The sequence below is a fragment of the Dromiciops gliroides genome, chromosome 5 (assembly GCF_019393635.1).
Source record: "Dromiciops gliroides isolate mDroGli1 chromosome 5, mDroGli1.pri, whole genome shotgun sequence".
Lineage (NCBI taxonomy): Eukaryota > Metazoa > Chordata > Mammalia > Microbiotheria > Microbiotheriidae > Dromiciops > Dromiciops gliroides.
This window is the reverse complement of record NC_057865.1, coordinates 224,548,481-224,567,931: the sequence shown is the minus strand read 5'-3', so window position 1 is coordinate 224,567,931 and position 19,451 is coordinate 224,548,481. Positions and strand designations below refer to the sequence as shown.

Genomic DNA, 19,451 nt, shown 5'->3' with positions numbered 1-19,451 from the left:
CACTGTATGGCATGGGGAGAGGGGCTCTTCTCCCCTACCCATCCACAAATTGGGGTGGAACTGACTCCTGCTCCTCACCAAATGTACTTTTTCTGTTGCCTATTTGGGTTGGCCTTTTGAAATCCAGGTCCACTATGATGTTTTCCCATGATGCAGCTGAAGGCAGCCCTGAGTCCCAATTCTCCCGCCTTTTAGAGTTGGGGGGAGAGAGTCTGGGGCTGTACTCTAGGAAGAGGGATTGGAAGACAGATGTAGACCAGAAGCCACTGCTCCCTCTTGGTGTCTGCTGACTTCTGGCACTGAGAAGTGCATGGCAGCTGGGGTGGGGTAGTGGAAGTGCTCATCTGTCGACTTTTCTCCTGCTTCTGATCCCTACCCCCAGGCTTTTCCATTGACTCGGGGAAGGGCCTGATGAGGGCAGATGAGCTGAGCTTTGTGGCAGGGGCCCCGAGGGCCAACCACACAGGTGCCGTGGTGATCCTTCGAAGGGACAGCGCCAGCCGTCTGGTGCCCGAGGCTGTGCTGCCCGGGGATCGCCTGACATCTGGCTTTGGCTATTCACTAGCTGTGGCCGACCTCAACAGTGATGGGTAAGTGGGGCATCTTGAAGTCAGGCATATAAGGGGCACTGCCAGAGTTAGCCTGAAGGGGCTTCAAGTGCCCACTGCCCCGGCTGGCTCTGGGATTTTAGTCAGCTGCTAAGAGTTTAAGGGGAGGGAGAGTTTATTAAGGACCTGTGCGAAGGGTTCAGGGCACAGGCTCCAACCCTGAATGCCCTTCTCTCGGTCTTGGTTATTGATGGATGGCTGTGGGTAGTTTCTTTGCTCTGCCCACTCTCTCCTAGACTGGGGAGGGTTTTCCAACCTTGGCTCTCTCTTCTCTCTCCTTTCCCAGCTGGGCTGATTTGGTGGTGGGTGCTCCCTATTTCTTCGAGCGCCAGGAAGAGTTGGGGGGTGCTGTGTATGTGTATGTGAACCAGGCAGGGCGCTGGGCGGGAGTTTCTCCCCTTCGGCTCTTTGGATCTCCTGGCTCTATGTTTGGGGTCAGTGTGGTCACCTTGGGGGACCTCAACCAGGACGGCTTTCCAGGTAGGGCTGTGAGCAAGCAGAAAATGATATAGTGGAATAAAGAAGCCAGAGGGGTGGAGGATGGGATGGGAGGGGCTGGGGTTGGGGCATGAGAGGGACTCAAGTTGGGTCAGGGAAGGTTGGGGCCCAAGACTGCCTTTCCTGCCTGAGCCTCCCTGCTTGTTCCTCTCAGATATAGCTGTAGGTGCCCCCTTTGATGGACAAGGGAAGGTCTTCATCTATCATGGGAGCAGCCTGGGGGTTGTCCCCGAACCTGCTCAGGTGAGAATGGGGCTGGCCCGAGGAATGAGGGCCAGGCACCAGAAAGAGGGGTGAGGGGCCTGAAGGTGTGGGGTGGGAAGAGGTGACTAGAAGCAAGGGTGGTACGATGTCTTTGGTTCCCAGGTGCTGGAGGGTGAGGCTGTGGGCATAGAGAGCTTTGGTTATTCACTCTCTGGGGGCCTGGATGTCGATGGGAATGCTTATCCAGACCTGTTGGTGGGGTCACTGGCTGACACTGTGGCACTCTTCAGGTAAGGGTTTGATTATGTTTCTGATCCCTGACTTGGGCCCGATCCCACTGTCTCCCCCCAGCCCATATTCCCTTAAAACATGTTTTTAAGTTATCAATAATTATTTTTTCTTCTTCCCACCTCTTCTCCTCACTCAGAAAAGAAAAAGAAAAACAAAACCCTTGTAACAAATAAGCATAGCTAAATAAAATAGATCCCAGATTTTGACATTGTTCATTGCCTCTCTGTCAAAAATGCTGGTCCTCTGTAATCGCTATTGATTATTGTATTAACTAGAATTCTTGTCTATCAAAATTATAGGTTTCTACAATGTTGTTAGTATGATATAAATTGTTCTGGTTCTTCTCACTCCATATCAGTCAATAGAAATCTACCCAAATTTCTCTGAAACCACTTCTTTCTTCATTTCTTCCTTCCTTCCTTCCTTCCTTCCTTCCTTCCTTCCTTCCTTCCTTCCTTCCTTCCTTCCTTCCTTCCTTCCTTCCTTCCTTCCTTCCTTCCTTCCTTCCTTCCTTTCTTTCTTTCTTTCTTTCTTTCTTTCTTTCTTTCTTTCTTTCTTTCTTTCTTTCCTTCTTTCTTTCTTTCGTGAGGCAATTGGGGTTAAGTGACTTGCCCAGGGTCACACAGCTAGTGAGTGTCAAGGGTCTGAGCTCGGATTTGAACTCAAGTCCTCCTGAATCCAGGGCCAGTGCTCTATCCACTGCGCCACCTAGCTGCCCCTCTTCATTTCTTTTTAAAAAATTTTTTTATTTAAAGAAATTTCCAATTACCTATAAGAATTTTTAACATATATTAAAATTTTTTTGAGGTTTAAATTGTCTTCCTCCTACCTTCTACTACCCCTTCCTTGAGAAGGCAAGCAATTTGATATAGATTATTCATGTAAAGTCATGCAAAACATATTTCCACATTAGCCATGTTGCAAAAGAAAACAGACAAAACCCCCCAAGAAAAATAAAGTAAAAAAAGTATACTTCAATCATCATTCGGAGTTCATCAATCATCTCTCTGGAGGTGGATAGCATTTTTCATCATGGGTCCTATGGAATTGTTTTGGATTATTGCCTTGATCAGAGTGGTTCTGCTCACTTTACTTTGCTTGAGTTCATATAAGTCTTCCCAAGTTTTTCTGAAACAATCCTGCTTGTCATTTCTTATAACACAATAGTATTTCTTCACAATTATAGACCACAGCTTGTTCAGCCATTCCCCAACTTTGAGGCATACCCTCAATTTCCAATTCTTAGCCACCACAAAAAGAGTGCTATAAATATTTTTGTACATATACATCCTTTTCCCTTTTCTTTGATTTCTTTGGGATACAGACTGAATAGTGGTAAGGTATGCACATTTTTATAGCTCTTTGGATGTAGTTCCAAATTACTCTCCAGAATGATCGGACTAGTTCATAACTTCATCAACAGTGCATTAGTGTCCCAATTTTCCCACATGCCCTCTAATATTTGTCATTTTCCTTTTCCGTCCTATTAGCCAATTTGATAGGTGTGAGGTGGTACCATAGAATTGTTTTAATTTGTATTTCTCTAATAAACAGTGATTTAGAGCATTTTTTTTCACATGCCTATAGATAGCTTTGATTTCTTCTTCTGAAAACTGCTTGTTCATATCCTTTGAACATTTATCATTTGGGGAATGACTTGCATTCTAATAACATTTGACTCAGTTCTTTATATATTTGAGAAGTGAGGTCTTTATCAGAGAAACTTATTCTAAAAAATTTCCCCCAGTTTTCTGCTTTCCTTCTAATCTTGGTTGTATTTGTTTTGTTTGCGCAAAATCTTTTAAATTTAATGTAATCAAGATTATTCATTTTATGGGGTGAAAAATGTTCTCTCTCTCTCATTTGGTCATCAATTCTTCCCTTATTCATAGATCTGACAGGTAAACTATTACATGCTCTCCTAATTTGTTTGTGATATCATCCTTTGTGTCTAAATCATGTACCCATTTTGATCTTATCTTGGTATATGGTGTGAGATGTTGGTCTATACCTAGTTTCTGAATACTGCTTTCCATTTTTTCCAGCAGTTTATTTCAGATAATGAGTTCTTGTCCCCAAAGCTTGGGTCTTTGTGTTTGTCCGACACTAGATTATTATGTTCATTTACTGATGTGTATTGTGTATTCCACTGATCTCCACTCTATTTCTGAGCCAGTATCAGATTGTTTTGATGATTATCACTTTGTAATATAGCTTGAGATCTGGTACTGGTAGGCTACCTTCCTTCATATATTTCCCCCATTGATTCCCTTGATACTCTTGAATTTGTATTCTTCCATATGAATTTTATTATTATTTTTTCTAGCTCTATGAAAATTTTTTTTGGTAGTTTGATTGGTATGGCCCTGAATAAGTAAGTTAATTTAGGTAGAATTGTCATTTTGATTATATTGACTCAGCCTAACCATGAAAAATTAATACGTCCCCAATTGTTTAGATTTATATATATATATTTTTTTTGGTGGGGGACAATGAGGGTTAAGTGACTTGTCAAGGGTCACACAGCTAGTAATTGTCAAGTGTCTGAGTCCAGATTTGAACTCAGGTCCCCCTGAATCCAGGGCTGGTGCTTTATCCACTGCACCACCTAGATGCCCCTAGATTTGTCTTTTTTTTTTTTTAATGTGAAAAGTGTTTTGTAATTGTGTTCATATGGTCCCTGCAGTTTTTTTTTTGGTCAGGTAGACTCCCAAGTGTTTTATATTGTCTGCAGTTACTTTAAATGGGATTTCTCTTTCTATCTCTTCCTACTGGGTTTTGTTGGTGGTATATAGAAATACTTATGATTTTTATGGGTTTATTTTTTATCCTGTAACTTTGCTAAAGTTAATTGTCTCAACTAGTTTTTTAGTTGATTCTCTAGGGTTATCTAAGTATACCATTGTATCATCTGCAAATACTGATAGCTTCTTTCTTCATTTCTTATAACAATGATATAACCTTTCTTAGTACTGTATTCCCGATAATCTCCCTGCTTCTTGATTACATAATCTTCCCCCACCTTGCTCCATCATATCAATTCCCAGGTCCCATCCAGTCCTCCATGTCTCCCATGACATCTCTATCTCACCTCGAGCCATTGATCTGGAGCTGCCTAACTGTGCTGATGGCCACATGGTCTGGTGAGTCAGGGCCCTGAGGGTGGGGGGTATGGGGAGTTGGGAGGGAGAGGTTCAGCTGACCAGGCAGTCGGTGTCAGAGGAATAGCACTGGGTGTGGAAGTCAGAAGATCTAGTCAGGAGTTCAGATCCTGCCTGCTGTTTACTAGCTGAGAGACCCTCTTCACCTTCATAGGACTTTGATTGTTCCATCTTTTAAATGAGGGGGCTGAATTAGATGATCTCTAACCCACCTAAGGATAATTCCCAAGAGGGTTAGGTCCCAGAGCTGGTGGGCCCGGTCACTATGGATTTCAGTTCTATCCTCCCCCAACCCTGCTTCCCGCACTTTAACTTGGTGTATCCAGCATAAGGATGGCACTTCCCTAGGACAGGAACAGGGCTGGATTCAGATGTCTGAGTCCTTTTCCCTCTGCCTTAGCGTGGACCTCAGAGTTTGCTTCAGCTATATTGCCAATCCCAGCAACTACAATCCTAGTGTTGGTGAGTGAAGACCATTGCTTTTTTTTTTTCCTAGGTTGGGTCAGTGTGGGTGAGGGAGGATACTGAGAAAGAGAGAGAGGGGTTGGGGCAGGTGCAGGCTGGGATTGCTTCTCAGCCTTTCTCCTCCATCTACCAGGCCTGAATTACCTATTGGATGGCGACACGGATAGGCGGCTCCGGGGTCAGGTTCCCCGTGTGTCCTTCCTGAATCGAGGCCCTGCTGACTTCAAACACCAGAGCTCAGGCACTGTGTGGCTTAGGCACCAGAATGACCGGGCCTGTGGGGATGCCACATTCCAGCTGCAAGTAAGCAGGCAATTGACCCATCTATCCTTCCTGTTTTCATTTCAGCTTCCTCCTTTTCAAGTCATTCCTATCTCTGTACTTATTATCCAGTGCTCAAGAAATATTCCCAAATATTCTCCTAGGATCATTCCATTTTCCTTCTGCCTCTGTGGTCCAGGTCCACATAGATGGGATTTCCTTCCATGCTAGGAGATATGGAGACACTTTCCTTTCTCGGCAGCTGTAGTGGATAGAGGGCTGGGCCTGGAGTGCCCAGATTCAAATCCAGCTTCAGATACTTACTAGCTGTGTGACCCTGAGCAAGTCACTCAACCTCTGTTTGCCTCAGTTCCCTCAATTGTAAAATGGACTTAATGATAGCACCTACCTTGCAGAGTTGTTGTGAAGATCAAGTGAGATAATATTGGCAAAAAGTGTGCTTCCATCTCTCAGCTTCCTGTAGTCCAAGATGTCCTTTTAGAGCCCAGAAGCAGAACTTTTTTTTTTTTTTTTTTAGTGAGGCAATTGGGGTTAAGTGACTTGCCCAGGGTCACACAGCTAGTAAGTGTTAAGTGTCTGAGGCCAGATTTGAACTCAGGTACTCCTGACTCCAGGGCCGGTGCTCTATCTGCTGCGCCACCTAGCTGCCCCAGAAGCAGAACTTTTGGGCTTTTGCTTGGGACATGAGGGAGGACTGAAGACTTGGGGACTGCAGTATGCCCCATTTGAACCTAGTTTCTTCCCTGTTGTCATCTCCCTTCCCAGGAGAATGTCAAGGACAAGCTCCGGGCTGTCATTGTGACCCTGTCCTACAGCCTCCAGCCTTCCCGAGTCCAGCGTCAGGTCTCCGGACAAGAGTTGCTTCCACTGGCACCCGTCCTTAATGCCCACCAGCCCAGTACCCACAGGGCAGAGGTGTGTGTGTATGTGTGTGTGTGTGTGTGTGTGTGTGTGTGTGTGTGTGTGTGTGTATGTATGTGTGAGAGATATCATTGCCCTGAATGGGGCTGGTGTGTTTGGATGGGAAGACCCACTGCTAGAGGGAGGGGCTCCCAGTGATCTCCCCTCCCTCTCCACTTTATCCTCTTTAGATCCACTTCCTCAAGCAAGGTTGTGGAGAGGATAAGATCTGCCAGAGCAACTTGCAGCTCTCCCGTGCCCGATTCTGTGCCCGGGTTGGGGACACAGAATTCCAGCCGCTGCCAATGTGAGGAGGTGGGGGGTGGGGTGGGAGGGGCTGGGAGAACTAAAGAGGCTAGGGTGTCTAGTCACAGAAGAGAAGTCTCAGAGGTGGTGGGGTCACATGTAAAGTCTTCGAAGTAGGAAGAACTGCCGTTCTTTTTCTCAATGACTGTGATGAGAGGGACTAAGAAAGTAGCAGAGGGGCAGCTAGGTGGCACAGTGGATAAAGCATCGGTCCTGGATTCAGGAGTACCTGAGGTCAAATTCGGCCTCATACACTTGACATTTACTAGCTGTGTGACCCTGGGCAAGTCACTTAACCCTCATTGCCCAGCAAAAAAAAAAAAAAAAAAAAGTAGCAGAGAGGAGAGAGATTGAACCTCAGGGAAGACTTCTAGGCAAGGCAGAGTAAAGGGAACTGATGGCTTTCCTCCAGCGGGAATGCTGATCCTGTATTTTGGGTCTGGGTTGTGAGTCTGTAGCAGCGACTATGTGGACATTTGAGGGAACGGAGATAGGGTGGAGGAAAAGGAGATGATGAGCTGGGGGTAGAAGCTTGAGGAGACGAGGGAAAGACGGCTTGGGGGAGGAGGGATAGAGCCCCGAGACAGACAGAGATATGGAGAATGTCGTCTCTGACTCTTCCAGGGATCCAGACGGAACCACAGCTGTGTTTGCCCTGAGCGGTCAGCCAGTCATTGGTCTGGAGCTGACCGTCACCAATCTGCCCTCAGACCCAGCTCAGCCGGAAGCTGATGGTGACGATGCCCACGAAGCTCAGCTTCTCGTTTCCCTCCCCACCTCTCTGCACTATGTGGGGGTGCGGGCTCTGGAGCCTGCGGTAAGGGCCCCCCCCCCCCATAGACACCGGGAAGGAGTAGAAGGGCTGGGATGCCTTCTGGCCTACAATGACTCTACCTCCTTTTAGGAAAAGCCCCTTTGTGTGTCTAATGAGAATGCTTCTCAAGTGGAATGTGAGCTGGGGAACCCCATGAAGAGAGGAGCCCAGGTGAGCATCTCTGACTCCTTCTTTGCCCCCTGTACTTACATGTGGCTGCTGCCCAAAACTCAGTCCTTTTTCTTTGCTCCTCCTTCTCTGCTTTCCTAAGGTTACCTTCTACCTTATCCTTGGAACTTCAGGCATCACCATTGAGACCACTAAGCTAGAGGTGGAGCTATTGCTGGCCACGTAAGCCATATGGGGGCTGGGAGAAATCAGAGAGAAGTGGAAAGGGGTACCTGCCATTTTTAGGGTGGACAGGGCTTGGAAGCCTGTGTTGGTCATACTGTCATCTCCAGCAACCCTGTCCCTACTGCCACCCCCCAGAATCAGCGAGCAGGAGCTGCATCCAGTCACTGTCCTTGCCCGAGTTGTCATTGAGTTGCCACTGTCCATAGTGGGGTAAGTACTTTCAGTACTCTCTGGGGATATCTTGCTGAATGGGAAGCATGATGGGGGGTACCCCCTACCAGCTTCTAGGCTGACTCCATTGATTCTCCTTCCTTTGGGCTCTCGACCAAGTTCTCACCTCTCCTCTGCCTCCCAACTTAACTCCCCCAAATTTCTGTGCTTTTTCCCCCTTCCTTTACCTATGTCCACCTCCCATCTCTTTCCCTAGGAAAGTAATCCCTGAGAAGCTCTTCTTCTCTGGTGTGGTGAGAGGCGAGAGGGCCATGCACTCGGAGACGGATGTGGGCAGCAAGGTCAAATATGAGATCACGGTGAGTGATCCTTAGATACCTCCCCTCCCTCTTTGTCCATTTCTGTTCACAGACTTCATTGAGCCTGGGTTGGGCTCAGGGCAGCTCTACGTGACCCAGGCTCCTTGTAAGGAGTATGATAACAGTAGAGCTGGAGGACCCAGGTTCCCATCTTGACTTTGCCTCTTAACCATCTGTGTACCTTGGGCACAACACTTTTTTTTTTTTTTAGTGAGGCAATTGGGGTTAAGTGACTTGCCCAGGGTCACACAGCTAATAAGTGTTAAGTGTCTGAGGCTGGATTTGAACTCAGGTACTCCTGACTCCAGGGCCAGTGCTCTATCTACTGCACCACCTAGCTGCCCCTTGGGCACAACACCTAACTGATCTGGGCTTGCCATTTCCTCACCTTTCAAGTGACGGGACTGTCTCCAGGAATGGAGCAGTGTGTCTGTGTAGTAAAAGGGATGATTAGACTAGGGCCTAGCATAGTACTTTGTATGGCAGCAAATGCTTGATTCATTCACAGACAGTAAGAATCCCTGATCTAGAGGAATGGTGGTCCTTGAGCAGGGAAGACAGAGCTGTGCCTTTCCCCTGATCCCTTAGGTAGGGGCTGGAGTGGGAGGAAGGGATGTCTGTTCTGCCTCCCAGATTTCTGTCCTCATTTGGATTGGATCTCTCTTACTGCCCCTCTGTGATCTCCTGCCTTCACTGCAGGTCATGATACTTGCTACAAAGGCTTAGTTCTTGAGTCTTGAGTGAAATCTCCACCCTGCCTCCTTCCTCCCCTTCTTGGCCCTTTTCTCACCCCATCCTTCCATTCACCTCGGGTCTCTCCTCTCACCCCTTTGTACAATCCCCCCTCTTGCATGTTCTACTTTGTGCCCATAGGTCTCTAACCAGGGCCAGTCACTGAACACTCTGGGCTCAGCTTTCCTAAATATCATGTGGCCACACGAGATCGCCAATGGGAAGTGGCTCCTATATCCAATGCGAGTGGAATTGGAGGGTGGTCGAGGACCTGGACAGCGGGGGAACTGTATCCCAAAGGCCAACATCCTTGGACTGGTATAGCTGGGGCTAGGGTTGAGGGACGAGGTCTGGGAGCGGTGTTGGCTATACTATTGAAGCTATGTAGATGGAGCTCAAACTCTTGGCGAAGGCAGGGAAAGAAAGGACCCTGGTCCCTCCTAGTGTGGGTCTATTCTGGGGAAGGAAAAAGAGTGGGTAAAAAAGGGCTGAAAAAATAAAGGAGGCTCTGAGTTTGGGCCTTCTTGTGTTCCCTTTCTAGGAGTGGGACAGTGGAGACCGGAAGCGGCGTGAGCTGGGACAGCCGGAGCCCCAGAGCAGCAGCTCAGGCCCCTGGTGGCCCGTGGCCTCTGCCGAGAAGAAGAAAAAGATCACCCTGGTGAGGACAATGCAGGAAAGACATGAGGATTGGGGGATTACAATAGGCAGAGTTCTGAATTATACATCACAGGGTCTTTGCTCAAGGCTGTCTCTAGTACTTTCTACAGGTATGACCTTGGGCAAATTTATGTCACTTCTCTGGTTCTCAGTTTTTTTTTTTTTCCTGTAAAAGATGGTTGGAATGGGTGATTTCTAAGATCTTGTCTAGCTCTAAATACCACAATCCTATGAGCCTATACTGGGCAGGTACTCATCATAACCTGGTGGTGAAAACCAGCACCATGAACTGTGGACAGAGCCTTGTCTTTTTTTTTTTTTTGGTGAGGCAATTGGGGTTAAGTGACTTGCCCAGGGTCACACAGCTAGTAAGTGTTAAGTGTCTGAGGCTGGATTCGAACTCAGGTCTTCCTGACTCTAGGGCTGGTGCTCTATCTGCTGTGCCACCTAGCTGCCCCTAGAGCCTTGTCTTGAACATGGAGTAGTGGGTAGAGATGAGGAGCATCTCCAGAAGTAAGAGATGACAGAGTTCTTGTCCTGGGAGAGCTCCCAGGCAGATGGGTGTTGGGATTGGAGAAAGCAACATATGCCCACAAAATGGTACAGTGAGGCTTGGTTAGCATGCACAGACAAGTGACAATGTATATGATGAGAGCTGATTAGCAAGTTCTAGATTGTTTGTGTAAGTCAGGTTTTAATTTAAGCTGATTTTTCTCTAGTCTCCTCATTATCCTAGGCAACTTTCTATGACCCTGACATTCTGAGCTGAGAGACTGCAGATTCATTTAATAGTTGCCTGAATTAGGAAGGTTAATATATACAGTATACATTGTGTCCCAGATTTTTTCTTCTTTTGTTCTAGATAATTGAAAATTGATGGTATATGCATGTTGAAGGGATGTGGACAAGATGGAGTATTGCAGGCCGGATTATATAGTACAGTTAGATGGGATTGCCAGCTAAGCATCAGGATCCAGAGTACTCATTAATGGATCAGTGTCAATTGGGATGGATGTCTTTAGTAGAATGCCACAGGACTCTATCCTTCGCGCGCTCTCTCTCTCTCTCTCTCTCTCTCGATCTCTCTCGATCTCTCTCAATATTATTATTATTTTTTTGTGGGGCAGTGAAGTGACTTACCCACGGTCACACAGCTAGTACGTATCAAGTGTCTGAGGCTGGATTTGAACTCAGGTCCTCCTAAATCCAGGGCTGGTGCTTTATCCATTGCGCCACCTAGCTGTCCCTGATAGTAGTTAATTATAAGAAAGATCTGGTGGTCTTTAGTAGACTTCAAACTCAATAGGAGTCATCAGTGTGATGTGGTGGCCAAAATTACTAATGGAATCTTAGAGTTCATTGGTAGAGTTCAGTGTTTGGAGCAATGAAAAACTCTCTTTTAATTAAAAAAAAAAATCCAGGGTCCCTACATGATAGCAATTGGGCTATTAGTATCTGTTGATTGAGAAAACACATGAATTCAATAATCCTTCCAAATAAGTGCATATTTTCTTCAACACTACACATCTATTTGAAAAGTAGGTAATTATTTGAGAGGCATTAGTCTGTCTGCAGAAGGTTTGTTTGCTCATTTGTTATATCAAGTAATGCTAGATATTTTGTTGGCATTAAAGAAAGATCAGAATATGTTGTGGATATGCATTTGGGGAGTCTTTGCAATAATTCTTTAGCATCTAAGGGATCTGAATTTGTAACTTGCCCACGAATGGCAACTATTAAATAATAATAATTAGCTAACATTTATATAGTGCTTACTGTGTGTCAGGCACTGTGCTAAGTGCTTTACAAATATCTCATTTAATCCTCACAAACAACTCATTTTACAGATAAAGAAACTTAGCTAGACAAAGGTTAAGTCACTTGACTAGGGTCACACGGCTAGTCAATGTCTGAGGCGATTGTTCATATTTGAATTCGGGTCTTCTTGACTCCAGCCATGGTGCGCTTTCCACTTTGCCCCCTAGTGGCCTCTAATATTTTACTGCTAATAATAGCTGGTATTGATGGAATGCTTTAAGGTTTGCAAAGTGCTTTCCTTACAAATACTATCTCATTTGATCTTTACAACAACCCTGTGAAATGGGTTATTATTATTATTATTCTTTCCATTTTGCAGATAAGGAAAGTGAATCTGAGGGTAAAACAGTGGTAAGAACACCAAGCTTGTAGTCAGGAAGACCTGAGTTCACATGTGGCCTTAGATACGTATTAGCTTTGTGGTCCTAGGCAAGTCACTTACACTGTTTGCCTCAGTTTTTTCCTAGAGATAATAATAGTACCTACCTCCCAGGGTTGTTGTGAGGCTCAAATGAGGTAATATTTGTGAAGTACTTAGCACAGTACCTGGTACATAGTAAGTGCTATATAAATGTTAACTATTATTATTACCTAGAGTCATATTGCAAGTAAGTACCAATGGCTGGACTTGAATTTGGGTCTTCCTGACTCCAGTTCTAGTTATCTAAATTGTTTTTTTCCATTTGGGGAAGCCTATTGATGATACAGAGCAGGAGTTCTTGATATTTTTTTTTGTGTCCTAGACCCTTTTGGCAGTCTGGGGAAACCTTTCTCAGAATCATGGTTTTAAATGTATACCATAAAATGCATCAGATTATAAGGGAAATCAATTATACTGAAATGCAGTTATCAAAATAGTTTTTCTAAAAAAAAATCCCAAACTTCAGATTAAGAACCTTTGATCCAGGATGGAATGAATTGATTCAAGAAACATAGTAGGGGCAGCTAGGTGGCTCAGTGGATAGAGCACTGGTCCTGGAGTCAGGAGTACCTGAGTTCAAATCCTGCCTCAGACACTTAACACTTACTAGCTGTGTGACCCCGGGCAAGTCACTTAACCCCAATTGCCTCACTAAAAAAAAAAAAAAAAAGAAACATAGTAATTCCTGATTGGAGGTCTTCCAGTGAAGGTTGGATGATTGTTGGGGATCACAGAATCACAAAATGTTAGAGGTGGAAGGGATTTGAGTGGCCATATAGTTCAATACATACATGAAAAGGAATCTCCACTATAACATATCTAATAAGTGGACAACCAGCCTCTGCTTGAGGAGGAAGGAAAATCCACTCCCTTTTTTCACACTTTTCCTTCTTATCTTATTTTTTCTCAATTATATGTAATTTTTAAAAAACATTTGTTTTTGAGTCTCAAATTCTCTCCTCTCTTCCCTCCCCTCCCTACTCTTTGAAAAAGCAAGCAATTTGATATAGATTGTACACATGAAGCCATGTAAAACATATTTTCATATTAGCCATGTTGCGAAAGAAAGCACAGACAAAACCCCCCACAAAAAAGGTAAAAAGAAAAAGTGTGCCTCAATCTACATTCAGACCCCGTCAGTTCTTTCTCCGGAGGTGGATAACATTTTTCATCATGGGTTCTTTGGAATTATCTTAGATCATTGTATTGATCAGAATAGCTATGTCACTTAAAGATAATCATCATATAATAGTGCTATTACTGAATAGAATGTTCTGGTTCTGTTCACTTCACTTTGCATGTGTTCATATAAAGATATAAATTTTCCCAGGTTTTTCTGAAAGTGTCCTGCTCATCATTTCTCATTTCTTGTTTTTTATTTTTTATATTTTTGGAGGCAATTGGGGTTAAATGACTTGCCCAGGGTGTCACACAACTAGTAAGTGTCTGAGGCCAGATTTGAACTTGGGTCCTCTTTATTCCAGGGCTGGTGCTCTATCCACTGTACCACCTGTCCCCTGCTTGTCATTTCTTTTCTTTTCTTTTCTTTTTTTTTAATTTTTGCAGGGCAATGAGGGCTAAGTGACTTGCCCAGGGTCACATAGCTAGTAAATGTCAAGTATCTGAAACTGGATTTGAACTCAGGTCCTCCTGAATCCAGGGCCAGTGCTTTATCCACTCTACCACCTAGCTGCTCCTGCTTGTCATTTCTTAGGTGATATTCTATCACAATCATATACTACAACTTGCTGTCATTCACCAATTGATAGGCATGCCCTCAATTTCCTATTCTTTGCCACCACAAGGAGAGGTGCTAAAAATATTTTTGTACCTATAGGTCCTTTTCCTTTTTCTTTGATTTCTTTGGGATACAGACCTGGTAGTGGTATTCCTGGGTAAAAGAGTAAGCACAGTTTGATAGCCCTTTGGGCATAGTTCCAAATTGCCCTCTAGAATGGTTGGATCAATTCACAATTCCATCAGCAGTGCATTAGTGTCCCAATTTTTCCACATCCCCTCTAATATTTATCATTTTTTTTTCTGTGCTATTAACCAGTCTGATAGGTATGAGGTGGTACCTTAGAGTTGTTTTAATTTGCATTTGTTTAATCAATAGCGATTTAGAACATTTTTTCACATAACCATAGATAACTTTGATTTTTTTCTTCTGAAAACTGCCTGTTGGTCTATGCCTAGTTTCCACCAAACTGCTTTCTGATCTTTCTGGGAATTTTTGTCAAATAGTAAGTTTTTGTCCCAAAAGCTTAGATCTTTGTGTTTATCAAACATTAGATTAATATGTTCATTTATTACTATGTATTGTGTATGTAATCTATTCAGCTGATCTCTACTCTATTTCTGAGCCAGTGCCAGATTGTTTTGATCATTAACACTTTGCAATACAGTTTGAGATCTGGTACTGTTGGGTCACCTTCCTTCGCATTTATTTATTTATTTATCTATCTATCTATCTATCTATCTATTTATATATTTATTTATTTGGCAGGACAATGGGGGTTAAGTGACTTGCCCAGGGTCACACAGCTAATAAGTGTCAAGTATCCGAGGCTTGATTTGAACTCAGGTCCTCCTGAATCCAGGGAAGGTGCTTTATCCACTGTACCACCTAGCTGCTCCCACATTTATTTTTCATTGATTCCCTTGATGCTCTTGATTTTTTGTTTTTCTAGGTGAATTTTATTATTATTATATCACCTCGGATTTTTTTGGGGGGGTCTTAATCTGGGGTTTCTGAACTTATTTTTTGTTATTTTAAATTTAAAATTTTTTCTCAATTACATGCAAAGATATTTTTGAGTTCCAAATTTTTCTCCCATCCTCCCTCCCAGACACCACCCCCCCACCTAGGCCAGTAAGCAATTTGTTATAAGTTATACATTGCTATCATATTAAACATATTTCCACATTAAACAGAACCAGAGAGGGGAAAAACGCAAGAAAGAATAAGCAAGAACAAGCAAGAACAATAACAAAAAAGCAACAACAAAAGTGAAAATAGTATGCTTCAGTCTGCATTCTGAACTCCACCCCACCCCCTCCACCCTGGGGCAATGAGGGTTAAGTGACTTGCCCAGGGTCACACAGCTAGTAAGTGTCAAGTGTCTGAGGCCTGATTTGAACTCAGGTCCTCCAGAATCCAGGGCCGGTGCTTTATCCACTGCGCCACCTAGCTGCCCCCGATAGCTGTATTTCAATATAATTGGTTTTCTTTATAATCCTGTGTATTTTATTTTGTACATTTGAAAACATTCTTCATGAGAAGGGGTCCGCAGGCTTAACCAGACTACCAAAAGGATCTGTTACACTTGAGAACAGTCCTCCCTTTTATGCACAGAAAAAAATGGGGAAAATATGGAGTGTTGGAAACAGCAGGGGCCTGGGGCTGACCTATGGGAAAACACTGAGCCTGGAGCAAATGATTTGGGGGTTTTGGATATCTGCGTCTGTAGTAAGGCTGGAGAATAGAAGCTTTCTCTGCCTGTCTCTAGGACTGTGCCCGAGGCACCGCCAACTGCATTGTCTACAGTTGCGCACTGTACAGCTTTGACCGCGAGGCAGTGCTGCATGTCTGGGGCCGCCTGTGGAACAGCACTTTCCTGGAGGTAAAAGCTATTGGGTGTCAAGGGTACTGTCAGCTTCTTCCCTCTCTTGGGCTTCTTTGATTCTCCCAAGTGCCTTGGCACTTCTGAACCTCTGTTCCTTCCTCCTCTAAGTTCCTCACCCCAGCCCCAAACATTGTTACATCTGGGGAGATGTCTTTCTCAGGCTGAGGGCAGAGGTAGGACCAGGTGATCTTAGAGCGGCAGATTCACTTTCTCCCACCAGAGGCCTTCTCATTTTTTCCTCTTCCATCAGAAACTCAAACGATTAGTTTCACTGTATTGGGATTCACCTGAACTGTGGGTTAATTTAAAGACCTCTGAAATCTGCTGAGATGTTTTGTTTTGTTTTTTTGTCTTTGTACCTAGCATCCTACCGTGAACATAGCAGGTGTTTTTAGTAACTATCAGTGAAGCTTCTGGGAGATTAGGAGACTAGGGACCCTAGAGAGGCTCGGGAGTTTGGATATGGTGTGTGTGTGTGTGTGTGTGTGTGTGTGTGTGTGTGTATGTATTTGTGGTGGGGAGAGGTGTCACTGGGCTCTGTCCTCTCTGTCCTCCAACCCCAGGAATACACAGATGTAAAGTCCCTGGATCTGATTGTCCGAGCCAATATCACTGTGAAATCATCTATACAGAATCTGGTACTCAGAGATTCCTATACAGAGGTGAGGCCCAGGGTTTGGGAGAGGGAGGAGGACGAATTATTCCTCCCTGTCTTTACCTCTTCTCTCCCCTCCCCATCCCCCTGCCATTTTGTTAACCCTTCTCTTTGCAGATCCCCGTGGCTGTGTACCTAGACCCCATGGCCGTGGTGGCTGGTGGGGTCCCTTGGTGGGTCATCTTGTTGGCTGTACTAGCTGGAATCTTGGTGCTGGCTCTGCTTGTTCTTCTCATGTGGAAGGTGAGGATGAGGCTGGGGACAGGGTGGCAAGGCTGGTGGCCCTTCTGGGCTCCTCTACTGGGACCCCTAGGGAAGTCAGAGTGTACTTAGAAACATACAAGGCAAACATGGAAAATGAGCTCCTTCCATCATGTCATGGGACAGAGACTCCTCTATAGGAGGCACTGTATGCAGAATCACACCCATGGAGGGAAAGGACACACATTTGTTGATGGAAACCCATGTATGTCTCCCCTCATCCACACTAAAGCTCTGATGTGCTTCTGGAATGGCCAGGAGCTCCTTGGAGAAGGTCAAACTCGTCTGATGAGGGTGACCCTCATCAACTCAGCCCTGGGACTTCTCCCCTCATTCCCACTGCAATGAGCAGGAGTCCTGTGGAACTATGTGACTCTCTCAGACAAACAGAATTTTCCAGGCATCCTAGAAATGCCAGCCTTCTTGTTCCCTCCAGCCCCACTGCCCTCCGGCCTTTCCATCCCCTTTCTATTTTGACCCTTTCCTCCTCCAACACTCCAGTGTGGTTTCTTTCATCGGAGCAGCCAAGGCCTACAATTTGCCACCAATTATCACCGGGCCCATCTGGCTGTGCAGCCCTCAGCCGCAGACCAAGGGGGCCCAGGCACTGTGGGGTAATAGAACTTTGTGTGTATGCGTGCACATATCCCTGGGGGGAGGGGTCGGTCCCTTCAGCATTCAGGGGCCATGAGTGTGCGAAGGGAAGTGAGGAGGCAGGAGTGTGTGTGAGCCTGCAGGAGTTGGGAGGGAAGGACTACCTGAGTGTGGATAGGTGAGTATATATATAGCTTTGGAGAATGAGTGTGCATAGACCTGGCAAGTGTGAGCATGTGGGAGATTTGGGAGATATCATGCATGGGTGTTCCAGGAGGCATGCGTGTGTAGGGGTGAGTGTGAGATAGCCTGTGGAGGGGTGTCACAGGATTGTGGGAATTTGAGCATGTGGTTTGGTCACCGGCTACAAGGGTCACCACGCTGGGTAGTCTCAAGACTCTTCGTCAACATTTGCAAGGCTGAGAATGTGTAGGGTCTACAAATGGGCTGGGCATAGACCCACGTGGTGTGGTATAGTGGACAGTGTTAGACTTGGGGTCAGAAGGTCTAGTTTAGTGTGGCCACTGTACCTTTCTGAGCCTCACCCTCTTCATCTGGAAAATGAGGGTGACAAGATTGGCACTCTCTTCTTCACCAGACATGATGAGAAAATTTATCTTGTAGCCTTAACGTGCTATAGAAGTTTGAGTGTATCTATGAGCCGGAGAAGGGGGTCTGGTGCAGTCAGTCAGGCACAGGTAAGGGGCTCAAGTGTAGATATAATGGGCCCAGCCTCAGTAGGAGTCTGTGGTGGTTAAGAGGGGTGAGTGTGCAAGGGAAGGGAAATTCCTGAGTGGGACAAGCCTGGAAGAAGTGGGCAGTGGCCAGTCTAAGTGAGAAATAGCCTCAGCCACTGGCAGAGGTAGGAGGATCATGACGTCTCACCAGGGGCCCCTGGTGTTGGGGAAGTTGGGAGATCTGATAATAATAATAACTAGCATTTATATAGCACTCTAAGGGTTGTAAGGCACTTTACAAATATTCTCTTATTTTATCCTTAGCAACAATCCTGGGAGGTGAATGCCATTATCATTCCCATTTTACAGATGGGAAAATAGGCAAACAGGGGTGAAGTAGCTTGTCCAGGGTCACATGGCTAGTCAGTGTCTGAGGCTGAATTTGAACTCACATTTTCTTGACTCTAGCCCTGGTGCTCTGTCTACTACATCTATAGCAAAGGAACTTCCCTAACCTCACTTTTCTTTCTCTGTCTCTGACTCCTCCCCCTAACCTCAGGTTCCTTTGAGCCATGGAGAAGGGAGGAATAGGAGAGAATGCTTCCTTGGCCCATGTATACGCAGGCCAGGCAGTACCTACCTTTCTTTTCAGTTAGTGCTTGGAGCCCTTTCTTGCTCCTGCTGTAATAGAAACACATGTACCTTTCCTTCATCCTGGGGAGGGAGAGAGGGAGCCAGTGACCAGAGCTTGGTGTCTGTGCCCATGGCGCCATGGCTTTCCTAAATCCTTTCCTTCTGGGGGGGGGGTCTTTCTTTTAGGTGGGATTCTTCAAACGGGCGCGGTACCCGAGGCCACCGTGCCCCAGTACCATGCGGTAAAGATTCCCCGTGAGGACCGGCAGCTATTCAAGGAAGAGAAGACAGGCACCATCTTGAGAACAACTGGGGACCCCCGGAGAGAGAGTGCTGATGGACATCCTATCCTGGGTCCCGATGGGCACTTAGAACCGAAAACCAGTGGACATCCGGAGCTGGGAAGTGCCTAGCTCAGCTCATCACTTCTCCCTGGCACGGCTCTGCCACATATCTTCTCTCTGGTCCTAAAGCCAGCCTGCCTCCCCACATCTTCCTAGAGATGCCTTCTTAACGTAGGGAGGGTGGGTGCAGAGAGAGTGGCTGTTCACAGAGTCGGATTACCTAAAGGGTCTGGGATCACTGACTCTTCCCCCTGCCTCGCTGCTCTTTCTCCTTTCTCCCTTCATGATTCTATCCTCCTCGGTTCTGGGAGTGTTTGGAGGCAGTATCCAGCAGAGAGGAAGCAGGACCACCGTGCCACGGATGTCTTGACTTAGAGGTGGAGAAAGGATTGTGGTTCTCTTCTGTTAATTCTTGAAAAACCATATCCCTAGTGCCTCCCTGGAAGTGCCTTAGCCCTGTCAGGAAGGAGGGGGAGAGGCTGCCCCTGGGACTCCTCCCCCCAAACCCTAGACCCCACTTTGCTGGGCTGTCTCAGTGGCTTTTGTCTATTTATTAAAGTATTTAAGTACCACACTAAGGGCCTTTTTACTTGCCCCTTACCCTTGATATTGTTGGTCCG

General features: G+C 45.6%; 1 protein-coding gene across 1 annotated transcript in view; it reads left to right on the top strand.

Moving 5' to 3' along the window:
* The window catches only part of ITGA7 (integrin subunit alpha 7), a 30,319-nt gene extending 10,929 nt beyond the window's left edge, over positions 1 to 19,390 (top strand). The window contains 21 exon segments of the mRNA XM_043968606.1: positions 383 to 590; positions 895 to 1,088; positions 1,261 to 1,349; positions 1,473 to 1,600; positions 4,649 to 4,744; positions 5,163 to 5,224; positions 5,361 to 5,530; positions 6,275 to 6,424; positions 6,601 to 6,716; positions 7,340 to 7,532; positions 7,620 to 7,700; positions 7,801 to 7,880; positions 8,019 to 8,093; positions 8,311 to 8,413; positions 9,287 to 9,463; positions 9,687 to 9,803; positions 15,551 to 15,664; positions 16,231 to 16,329; positions 16,440 to 16,565; positions 18,674 to 18,695; positions 18,698 to 19,390. Coding sequence (XP_043824541.1) covers positions 383 to 590; positions 895 to 1,088; positions 1,261 to 1,349; positions 1,473 to 1,600; positions 4,649 to 4,744; positions 5,163 to 5,224; positions 5,361 to 5,530; positions 6,275 to 6,424; positions 6,601 to 6,716; positions 7,340 to 7,532; positions 7,620 to 7,700; positions 7,801 to 7,880; positions 8,019 to 8,093; positions 8,311 to 8,413; positions 9,287 to 9,463; positions 9,687 to 9,803; positions 15,551 to 15,664; positions 16,231 to 16,329; positions 16,440 to 16,565; positions 18,674 to 18,695; positions 18,698 to 18,900 — 2,603 coding nt within the window. The 3' untranslated portion in view covers positions 18,901 to 19,390.
* Positions 19,391 to 19,451: the final 61 nt, after the last annotated feature.